Source organism: Melospiza melodia, chromosome 24, assembly GCF_035770615.1.
Source record: "Melospiza melodia melodia isolate bMelMel2 chromosome 24, bMelMel2.pri, whole genome shotgun sequence".
In the NCBI taxonomy this organism is placed as follows: Eukaryota; Metazoa; Chordata; class Aves; order Passeriformes; family Passerellidae; genus Melospiza; species Melospiza melodia.
This window is the reverse complement of record NC_086217.1, coordinates 12,314,911-12,325,373: the sequence shown is the minus strand read 5'-3', so window position 1 is coordinate 12,325,373 and position 10,463 is coordinate 12,314,911. Positions and strand designations below refer to the sequence as shown.

The 10,463-nt window shown below is 61.1% G+C and overlaps 1 protein-coding gene across 2 annotated transcripts; it reads right to left on the bottom strand.

Annotated features, from left to right (window-relative positions):
- Positions 1-4,535: 4,535 nt before the first annotated feature.
- On the bottom strand, positions 4,536-8,889 carry CBX8 (chromobox 8). Of its 2 annotated transcripts, none has more exons than XM_063175837.1 (5): positions 8,772-8,889; positions 8,300-8,343; positions 8,055-8,120; positions 7,890-7,980; positions 4,536-7,726 (listed from the first exon to the last, which is right to left on the bottom strand). In XM_063175837.1, the coding sequence occupies exons 1-5, from the start codon at positions 8,838-8,840 to the stop codon at positions 6,899-6,901; spliced, it is 1,098 nt and encodes a 365-aa protein (XP_063031907.1). In that variant the 5' UTR covers positions 8,841-8,889; the 3' UTR covers positions 4,536-6,898. The 2 variants fall into 2 exon arrangements, with proteins under 2 accessions (XP_063031907.1, XP_063031908.1); XM_063175838.1 differs by having other exon boundaries at positions 7,890-7,956.
- Between the last annotated feature and the right edge of the window lie 1,574 nt (positions 8,890-10,463).

Below are 10,463 nucleotides of genomic sequence, written 5' to 3'. Positions count from 1 at the left end.
GCCCCGGAGCCTGAGAGGAGGGAGAGCGCCCTTCAGCCTCACCCTCGCCTTTGCCCAGCTCTTCCATCAGGTGTTTTTATTCGAAGAGAACACGGCGCCCTCGTGAGACCTGCTGGACCTCGTGTCTGGAAAGGCTGGACCAGTGACGCGGTGAAACCCGCTCCAAACTGCCAGCAGCTCCAGGATTTCCTCCCTGGCTTCTCTCCATCCTCCTCTGGAGCCGTGCCCCACGTGGGGTGGTCAGTGCCATGCCCTGGGAGCGGGGCACGGGTGCTGCTGGGGTGCCAGGCTGGCCGGTTTCGAGCCAGGCTTCACTGCCTGCAGGTCTCTGCTTTGAGGCAGCAGATGCAAGGGCTGCAGCTCACTGACCGCAGGGTGTGGAGCTGCCACGGGACACTCCTACACCTGGGAGAGTCTCTGCTGGGCCTGCTGTAGATGTGTCTGTGAGCCATGGGAACTGCAAGTCAATCCAAATGAGGCAGCTGCTGCTCCCAGCCCTCGGGGCTGTGGGGGGCAGCTGCATTCGGGGGTTTTTCAGGGTACACTCAGCCCAGCCACCCCCCTGGGCGAGGTCATTTCCAATGATGGGAAACCCACAGAGGTTCTGTTGGGGTTTCCAGCTGATAGGGAAATATTGTTTACATTTTTTCTTAAGGATTTTTTTTTTTTCATGAGGGAGGGAAATAACCCCAGTCTAAGACAGGTGAAGTCCTGGATGCCACTAACAGAACAGGTGGCAGAGGTGCTTTTTTTGGAGGGTGTTTCCTTTCTGCTGGAGGAAAGTCCTGCCTTGAGAGCCAGCAGGATCCACCAGCTTCTCTGCAGTGACTTGGCTTCCAGAAGAACGTGAATTTCTGGGCAGCCCAGGGAGCCCCCACACCCCTCCTGTGCCTCATCCTGGCATTGCCAGCATCTCCACCTCCTGCTCAGCAGGTTCCAGGCACTCACAGGGACTGAGCTGGGGAATGTTTGTAAGCCTTGCAGAATGTGTGAACCCTTCCAGCAGCAGGTGGGTTGGTGCTGGGGCTGCCAGGACACCCAGGACTGCTGCTCCCTGGGTTAGACTCACCCTGATCGTCCATGGTTTTCCCCAGAATGCTCAGAAGCTGCTCAAGGCCACCTGCATAGGTGGTGTGGAGTGGTGGGAAGGGACAGGAGAGGGAGAAGGGCTGAGGCCAGTGGGTACCTCAGGCTGCTGTTCACCTGAGCACCATTCACCTTCCCCTGGCCATCCCACAGCTGGGGTGCTCCTTTGGGCTTGTGATGGCACCCAGTGATGGCTTTCCCACTGCAGTGTTTTCCCTGCTGCAGATTTCTCCTAGAAGCCAAAATTAGCAGCAGTTCAGGCAGAGTTTAGTAGCATTCGGGGTCATTTTCGTTCTGTTGATGCCGAGTCCTTTTCTCCGAGGCAATGAACAGCTGGAGCTGCCCCCTCCCTGCACGGTTCTAATGTTCCTCCACCTGAGCAGCAGGTCACTGCTTTGGGAGTCCCCAGGTGGCTGAGGTGGCACCAGGGCAGGATTTCCCTTTGCCCCAGGCAGGGACACTCACAGGGGTGTGGGTGCATGCACCAAACTGGGGGTGCAGGTGTGTTTGTGACCCCCTGAGGCAGCAGCCCCCCATGGTCATGGGGTCATTCTCAGGTGATGCCAAAATGTCACAATCTGTGCAGTTCACCTTGTGCTGTAACCTTGCCAAACGAGCCCCAGGGCAGCACTGGCCTGTGCCAGCAGCAGGCAGTGCCCCGGGCAGGGTGTGCTGTGCCAGGGGTGCCAGTGCTTTGGGAGAAGAACCAAGGGCTCTGGGAGCATGGGGTGACGCTCTCAGCCACACACCAAACGTCTGCTGCCTGGTGTTTGTGAATCCAAACTGATAACAATGTGCCTTTGGACCATCCTTATCTCAGCCTTGGCTGTGGCACCGGTCCCACCACAGGTTTGTGCCTATGCAGAGCAGGGTGGTCACAGGGTCTTGGGGACACGGTGACACCGTGGGGACAGGTGTCCTGGTCCCCAGTGGGACACCAGCTGTGCAGAGCCCTGTGAGCAATGCCCCTGAGGGGAAGCTGGCCGGGCAGGGATGCTCCTGCCTGCAGCAGCAAGAGGATGTGTGGGTTGGTTTCTCCCAGGGGAGAAAATCACCTGAAGATGCTCCAAGGAGGGGCCAGGCCCCAAGGGCAGGGCAGGAGCTGGGCTGTGACAGCAGGTGAAGTGCTGGCTGCCCTGCACAGCAGCTCTGGGCTGGCTGCTCCCTCCAGAGCCCTGTCCCAGCTGCCAGGGTTGGTCCCTGCAGGGCCTGGCAGAGGGACACGTGTCCCCCCAGCAGGCAGCCCCTCCATCACCCGCCATGTCCCCTCTAGCAGCACAGGACTCTGCTGTCACCACTTGCTATTGTGCCTTTTGCTCACCAGCTGGTTCAATTCCAAAGGTCTGACGATGGTGAAAATGATAATCCAGGATTTTACATTTCTTCCCCAGCCCCTTTCTCACTTGCTGTTCTGGGATCTTGGCTCTCCCAGCAGCTGGGGGCGCTGAGTGCACGGTTCCCACTGGGGTTTGCTTCCCAAAGACACATCCTGTGATGAATTTACTGGAATCTTTGTGGACAGGGGTTGGAAGACCCCTGGTTGGTGCAGACCCTGGTTATGTGCCGTTAGGATTCAACTTCTACCTTTTCTTATTCCTTTTTTTTTTTTTTGAGTTTGCTGCTATGGGTTGGCATGTTCAGCCGTGTCAGACAGGCAATTAAAGGTTTGTCACTTGTCATTTTCTAAGGGGTTTCCGATGTGGAAATCCTGCGGTATTTGTATAGTGAAAGGATATTTTCCCCAGGCGTAATCTGGTTAAGCATCCTTGTTGTTTTCCATTGGACTGGAAGAGGTGGCCGATTCAGCCATCATCCCGAGAAACTGAGTCTATTTTTATATATATATTTTGTACCAAAAAAAAAAATCCCAGGAGTACACGGAGGGATGGAGATAGTTTGGGAGTTTGGTTTGTGTTGAGTTTCTGAGCTGTGTGTGATGGGCTCCAGAGCCAGGAGAAAGGTTTTACCGACAGAAATTTGAGATAGGTGACAACAAACAACTGTTCTTGTAACTTGTGCCAGTCAGTGCTCTGATTTGTACGTTTTAATTAAAGAGAGAGCCAAATCAGTCCTGTATGACACTTATAATTGCTTTAAACTGCAGCTGTTTGTTTGCTTTTATTTTCTGAGAACAAAAGTCGGAGATGTTGTTGCCCTGGGAAAGCATGAGTGCTGTGGGAGCAGGACCAGCTCCCCACGCAGCACCCCGGTCCCTCCCAGCCCCTCACCCACGTTCTCCGAGCAGTTTTCCAGTGTTCCTGGACACTAACGCTAGCGTAGCCCCCAGCTCTAGGCTGCTTTTAATTTATTTGCAGGAAAACACTAGGAGATGGTTACGTCGGGTGGGGGGTTTTCTATGACTTTTCCACACTTCTTTTCTAGCATATCAATAAATATTTTTTTAAACTTTTCAGCCTCGTGTGGTCACTGCTCCGGGAGCGCTCCCGTTCCCCTCCGTACCCCCGGCACCGCCCAGGGCCGGCTCCTCTCCGCGGCTCCGTGTGCCCGGCCCGGGCTGGGGATGTGCGAGGCTGGGACCGGAGCGGGGGAACCGCACCGCGTTCCCTGCGGGCTCCGTGCCGGCCGCGGCCCCTCCCGGCCCCGGCTCCGCTGCGCCTGGAGCTGCCCCGAGAGCACCGTGAGCGGAGCTCAGGTGAGCGCCCGCACCTGCGGGACAGGGACCGGGACAGGGACAGGGGCAGGACCAGAACAGGGACCGGGACAGGGACAGGGGCAGGACCAGAACAGGGACCGGGACAGGGACCGGGGTAGGACCGGGACAGGGACCGGGGTAGGACCAGGACAGGGACCCGGGCCGGGCCGGGCCGGCCTGCGGAGGGCGCTGCGCGGCCGCGGAAGGGCGCGGGCGGCCCCGGGCGCTGCCGTCGGTGCCGCCGTCGGGCGGGAGCCCCCGGGCCGGCCCCAGGCGCGGCCCCGCGGCCCGTGTGAACGGGCCCCCCCGGCGGGCCGGCGGAGAAAGGCGCCATTGTGCGGCCCTTCCTCCCGCTCCTGCCGGCGCTGGCAGCTCCCGCGGCGCGGGGTCCGCGCCCCACCCGCCCGAGCAGAAAAAGGAGGTTAATGAGGACACGGCTTCAAAAAGCCACGAAGCCCCCCGCCCCCGCCAGGGCCGCGCTCGCACAAAGGCCGGGCCCGACGGGCAGGGGCCGCCGCCGCCCGAGCCGTCGGAAGGGCGGAGCGCCGCGGGCCGGGCCAGCGCCGGGACCGGGCGGCACCGAGCGGCGGTTCCTGCGCCCTTCCTCGGACCGGAGCCGCTCGCGGCGGCCGCCGCCGCCCCCTCCGGGCACCGCGGGACCCCCGGGGGGGCGCCCAGACCGGCGACAGCCGCGGAGCCTCCGCCGCCCCCAGCCCGTCCGGTCCCGGGCTGCAGGGCCCCCACCCCGCCGGGACCCCCACGGTACCCCCAGGGCCACAAAGGGAAGCCAGACACGTTTCTATTTACAAAGTATATATTTAAACTGACATAAAAAGCAGGTCTCATATGGACATTCACGGCTGGCAGAAGACACGTAGTTAAGCTTCACTTCTGAGACTGAGATTTAGCCAAATCGGTTTTTTGTACAAGTCTTAGATTTAAATAATTCACACGCACGCGCCCGCACACACACACACGCAGGGTACACGGCTATGTACAGACACACGGATACACGCACAGGTACGGCTCGCTCCAGGTGTGCCGGACACACGGACACGGCGCTGGAGCTCCCAGCGGGGCGGCAGCGGCTCCGGGCTCTCTGCAAAGGGAACGATGCTCCGGCCCCGGCGGCAGCGGGAGCACAAACAGCTCAACCCCCTCCTCCCTCATCCTCCTGCGACACCGCGCCGGCACCAGAACCAACGCATCGGCTCTTCGTACGAACCAAGTTAAAAACCTCAATTTTACAAAATATGTCTTAAAAAAAAATAAAATAAAAATGAAAAAGAAGAAAGGAAAACCAAACTGGGAACTGTCAGACACAATGGCGCCCTTTGCACAGCCAATCCAGCATCCTGCCAGGCACCTCACGGCTCCCAAAAGGATGGGGACGGAACCGGGCAAGGTGAAGCTGCCGAAGGGCCCTACAGCAGAGACGGCCCTTGCCCAGCCCTTCCTTCAGCCCGTGGATGCTCCCTGGGCCTTCAGGAGCTCAGGGATGAGGGGGCCCTGGCTCAGTCCCAGCCCTCAGGCACTGCCGGGCCCGTGCTCCCCATCCCACTGACAGCCAGAGCAAGGTGTGAGGAGAACAGGGCCACCTGCCCCACCTCAGCCAGCCTCAGCCAGGCCCGGCTCCCTCCCCGTGCCAGGGTGGCCCAGCTGGGGGAGCAGCAGAGCAGGGACACCCCCAGCCCCCTAAAGAGCGGCCAAACTGCTGCAGCTCGTCCAGAGCCCCCAGAGCCTCCCTACCCGAGCCAGGGAGGGATCCCAGCTCCAAATCCCAGCCAGGGAGGGATCCCAGCTCCAGATCCCAGCCCTAGGAGGGATCCCAGCTCCGGATCCCAGCTCTGGATCCCTGCCCTGGGGGAATCCCACGGCCAAATCCAGCACCAAATCCACCCGAGGCAGCGGGGCTGCCCCGCACAGGAATACTTCGCCTCTTGGCTATTGTTTAACCACCGCGAGGAAAGGGACATATTTATTGTCTCTGAATGCATAAAGGTGACCCTGGGATTCGTCAGGGATGTGGATATTACAAAACACTTTATCAGGAGTCCTCCAACAGTCTGAAGTAAACTGTGATTGGGAATAAAAATAATAATAATAATAATCAACTTTCTGTAGCAGAATAAAGTAACTAAATATGGGCAGTGAGATGTTCCCTCCCCAACCTCTCTGGCATTTCAGGAATGTAAACAGAGGGGGGTTTTGTTGGGGTTTTTTGTTTTTAGTGGGTGGGGGAACAGAATCAAGCGACCAGACAAAATGAAAACAGATATACTCAGCTCAGTCCCATCTCCCACAACTGCTACGACAACTCTATTAAAGTGCATTTCAGTATCACCCCTCAGGAACCTTACACACACAAACTCCTCTCCTCCGCAAGAAAAGGGAATTCAAGTTAATACTCCAACACTTTTAGCCTTTTTATGGATTTCTGCTTTTCCCCGCCCCAACTTTGTAGCAACATGACTTTTTTTGTTAGACTGGAAACACCCCATCCCCAACAACACTGTGAATTCAAGTGCTCACGTCAACTGTCAAGGGCAACAGTCCTGGACACAGCACACTTGATTGTACAAGCAACACCTTAAATCACAATCAAGAAATCCGGGCGCTCGGCCCTGCGAGGGAGCAACACGTCCCCCTCCACCATCCATAGCATCATATGAAAAATAATAGTTAAAAAAACCCAGCACATACTTAGCTATGAACACTGTTATGTACACCGGCTCCTGCGGCAGATGCGTGAACTCGTTAGTTCTCAGTTTTATTGTCCTTTCTAGGAGCAACTGAGCAGTCACTGTTGTCTCCATTTAAATAAAACAACTCAGAGTTGAAATATATATATATAGATATATATATATAAGCATTTTTTCTTAAATAACATATTTACATCTAATAGAAAATATAACTCTAGAGATAATCTTTCCAACGAAATGTAAGACATGAAAAAAAAAACAAAACAAAAGAACGAGTTAATGAATTTAGGACAGTTTCTAAATTCTCTCCAGGACCAAAAACAAAAGAAAAAAAAATTAAAAGAAAAAAAAAAGGAGCATAAAAAAAAAAAAAAGAAAAAAAGAGAGGCCCACCAAGCTCTACCAAGCTTTTGTCTGGATCTGACTGAAGAAAACCCCAGCACCACCTCCACCAAACTCATCGCTTCTCCTTAAAGAATCCTTGGTCCGTGCTGCTCTCCTTGATGGTGACGGTCAAAAAGTTAGAGGTCACGTCAGTTACCACCACCTTCTCCAGGTTGTTGAGAGAGGGGCTCCAGGACTCCTCCTCGGGGTCCCCCAGGATCCTGGCGACGGGGATCCTGGCGATGAGCGAGGGCCGCCCGGCCGGGCCCCCCACGCCGTCGCGGTACAGGCCGCCCACGCTCCCCGGGCCCACGGCGCCGTGCAGCAGCTTGGGCCCGCCGGGGTCCAGCCCCCCCTGCCCCTTGGCGTCCAGAAAGTCCGCGCGGTGCTTGGCCAGGCGCGGGGGGAAGGCCTCGGGGCCCGGCTCGGCGCGGGGGGGCCCGGCCAGGGCGCCGGGCAGCTCGGGCTCCTGCCGCCGGGCCAGCTGGATCACGCTGTGTCCCGAGCCGAACTTGGCCGCCCCCGCCGCCGCCGCCTCCTCCATCTTCCTGGCCTTCAGGTAGTCCCCCACCTTGTCCCCCGGCTCCCCCAGTTTCCTCTTGGAGGCGTCCAGAGTCTCCGCAAGGTCCTTGTACAGCTCCTTCCTGGGCTTCGGGCCTCTCTTTTTGGGGGTCTCCCCGGGCTTGTCCTCCACGCGGATCACCCGCTCCCGGATGCCGTCTGCCTTGGGGGTGCTGCTGCTGGAGCTGCCCTGGGGGGCCAGGGCTATGTTTCTCAGTCCTTCCCTAGCCCGGGACGTGGAGCCCAGCTCCTGGGGGGACCTGCCGGGATACGGCACCCGGATGCCCCTGGAAGAGTCGCTGCGGAACTCATAGGTTTTGGCTTTGGCTTTTGCCTGGGCCTGCAAAGAAGATAAATCACCCGGTGACTTTATTATCCTGCCATCCGGCTGGGTAATTGCAACTTACAAGAGGCCACCTTTGAGGGGAGCATCCTCCGAGGGGGCAGGAAAGGGACCCCTGCCCTGGCCTGGAGCCCTGGCACGCGGGCTCCGGCCTCCTTACCTTTAGCAGGAAGGTTTTGGGCTTGGGGCCTCGCTTTTTGGGCCCGTAAAGCTCCATTTCTCGCTCCCTAGAGGTGTTAAAAGAACCAAAGCTTCAATTCAGCATAGCTACAAGACAGCAACATATTTACAAGTGCAACTGCTACAGCTAGTAAAGGCCTTGTACCTCTCCTCGAAGGCTGCGAGCAGCCGGGCATCCAGGATGTTCTCCTCGGGTTCCCAAGTGCTGTACCTGGGGGCAAGGCGGGACGGAGAGAGGGAACAGAATAAGGAGCCAGGAGGGAGCAGGACAAATGAAATAAAAACCAGAGGCATAAAGGTTCTGGCTGTGGCACAAAGGGAGAGCAGGGGGTGCAGCCAGCATCCCCCCAGCCCCTGCTGCAGCCCCCCGCGGCCCCACGGGCCACTTACTTCTGCGACCAGCCCTTCCATTTGACCAGATATTCCATGCGGCCCTGCGGATGGGAAGCGAGGGAAATAAATATGCGTGGAGCGAAACCCGCGACAAACCCGCGACAAACCGCCCCGCAACAAAGGTCCCCCCGCACCGCCCCGGGCAGGGAGCGGAGCGCGGCGCGGGGTGTGGGGGGGGAGATGCAACAATGAAAAATAACGCGGATTTCACACACACACACACACGCACACACACACATGCATGCACACACACACACACGCACACACATATGCACACACACACGCACACGCACCCCCCCGGGCGCGGGTTTAACGCCGCCCCCCCCCAAAGGCGCGGAGGGAGGGAGGGCGGGAGCGGCGGAGCGGAGCCCGCCCCGCGGCGGGGGGAGGCAGAGCCGCCCCCAGCGGGCCGGGGCGCGGGGCGCGGGGCGGCGGGGGCGCGGCGGAGGCCCGCCGGGGGGGCACCTACTTTGCGGATGCGGCGCTTGAGCAGGGCCTCGGCCGCGAAGACGCGCTCCCCGACGGCCGAGAGCTCCATGTTTACGCGGCCGCTCGCAGCGCAGGGGCGGCCCCGGCGCAGCCCAGACCATAATACTCCGCCCGCTGACGTCACCGCGCCCCCCCCCCGCGCGGTGGAATATTCCGCCCGCGCCGCATTGGCCCGGCCGCGCCCCGCCCCGCGACGTGCGCCGCGTCCCGATGGGCCGGGGCGGGGCCTGAGGGCGCGCCCACCGTCACGCCCACCGGGCCACGCCCACTAACACCGGGCCACGCCCCGCTCGGGGGGACGGCCCCGGGAGCGCGAGAGGGGCGCGGGGCACAAAGGGGGCGCGCGGAACGGGGAACGGGCGCCGCGGGGCTCCGCGGCACCGGGAACGGCACGGGGGTTCGGCGGCGGCAGGACGGTGCCGAACGGAGGTTCCGCCGCGGAATGGGCCTGGCCCGCCTCCCGGTGGTCGGACAAAGAGAGCGGTGTCAGGGGTGGGAGCGATCCCGCGCGAACCGCCCGTCACGGTAGCGGGTCCGTCCACGGACAGGCGCGGTCCCGCGTGCCGCTCGGCGCCGCCGCCGTTGCGGGAACGCGAATCCTTCCCGGCGACGCGGACACGACCGGCAGAATAGGGCACCGCGGCCGCCGGTTTCGTTGTGCTGGCAGCCCCCGGCTGCGGTCCGGGGGGGGAGGAGAGGTGACCCGGGGCCAGCGGGGCGACCCACGCGGGATTTGATCCATCTCCCCCGCTATCTGTCAGCAAACTGGCGGAGGAAAGGGGCTGCGCCGCGAGGGTGCCAGCAGGTACCGGGAGGCTGCCAGCCGGTATCGGGGAGGTTGTCAGCCGGTCCCCCCACCGGCTCCCCGCTCCGGCTCTGCCTCTCGCCCCCGGCACGGCATCGGGAGACAGCACCTTCTCCTCGAGGCGGCCACGGAAGAACGAGACACGCGCGAGTTGCGGGAAACCGGAGCAGACTCTGGCAGACAGGAGGTCCCACGCGCCCGGTTCTCGCAAGTGGGCAGGGACCGAACCCGCCCCCCGCGCTGTCGGTGAGGCTCCGGGAGGACCGGGCAGCCCTTCAGCGCCCGGTGCCGCGGAGTGAAGCCGTTTCCGTGTCCGTGGGCAGCGCCGCCGCTGGGAGCTGCCCCGCGGGTGGTTCGTGCGTGGGCTCCTGCGGCGCCGTTCACGACGGATGAGACCAGACCAAGCCTCCCGTGGGTCTTTCCCTCCTGTCTCCCCTCCGCTGAGGAGCTCGAAGCCGAAGAGCAGCGGGTCTCGGCGGCCGCCACGCTCACGAGTGGAAAACCCACTGCGGGAACGGCCGCTGGGATCCGGCTGCGCCTGCCCTCCGGTGAACGAGAGGGCACCCCCAGAGCCGCGCCGGCCTGGGGCTGGGGCTGCGAGACCCTTCCCCGGCTGGGAAAGCCGCCCGTGGGCGCGGGGACCGGAGGGCAGCGGCGTTGTCCCCACCCCGAGCTCGCAGTGTTGTGTCCCGGGGATCCTGCCTGCCGCCGTGCCACCCGGGCGTGCACGGACCTCCAACGGCGGACACGAGTGGGGCTTCGGGACCCCGCGCGGAGCGCCGACAGCGGGACCCGCACGGCCCCACGCGGGACGCGGGGCTCGTGTGTCGGCTCTCGGTGGGCAGATCCCTCCTCCCGCCGCCCCCG

Excerpts from the sequence above, each read along its gene's own strand:
- CBX8 (XM_063175837.1), bottom strand. The coding sequence starts at position 8,840 with ATGGAGCTCTCGGCCGTCGGGGAGCGCGTCTTCGCGGCCGAGGCCCTG. Across the intron at positions 8,344-8,771 it reads TCAAGCGCCGCATCCGCAAA|GGCCGCATGGAATATCTGGT; the intron begins GTAGGTGCCCCC and ends TCCCATCCGCAG. Across the intron at positions 7,981-8,054 it reads CTCGCAGCCTTCGAGGAGAG|CTTTGGTTCTTTTAACACCT; the intron begins GTACAAGGCCTT and ends GCTGAATTGAAG.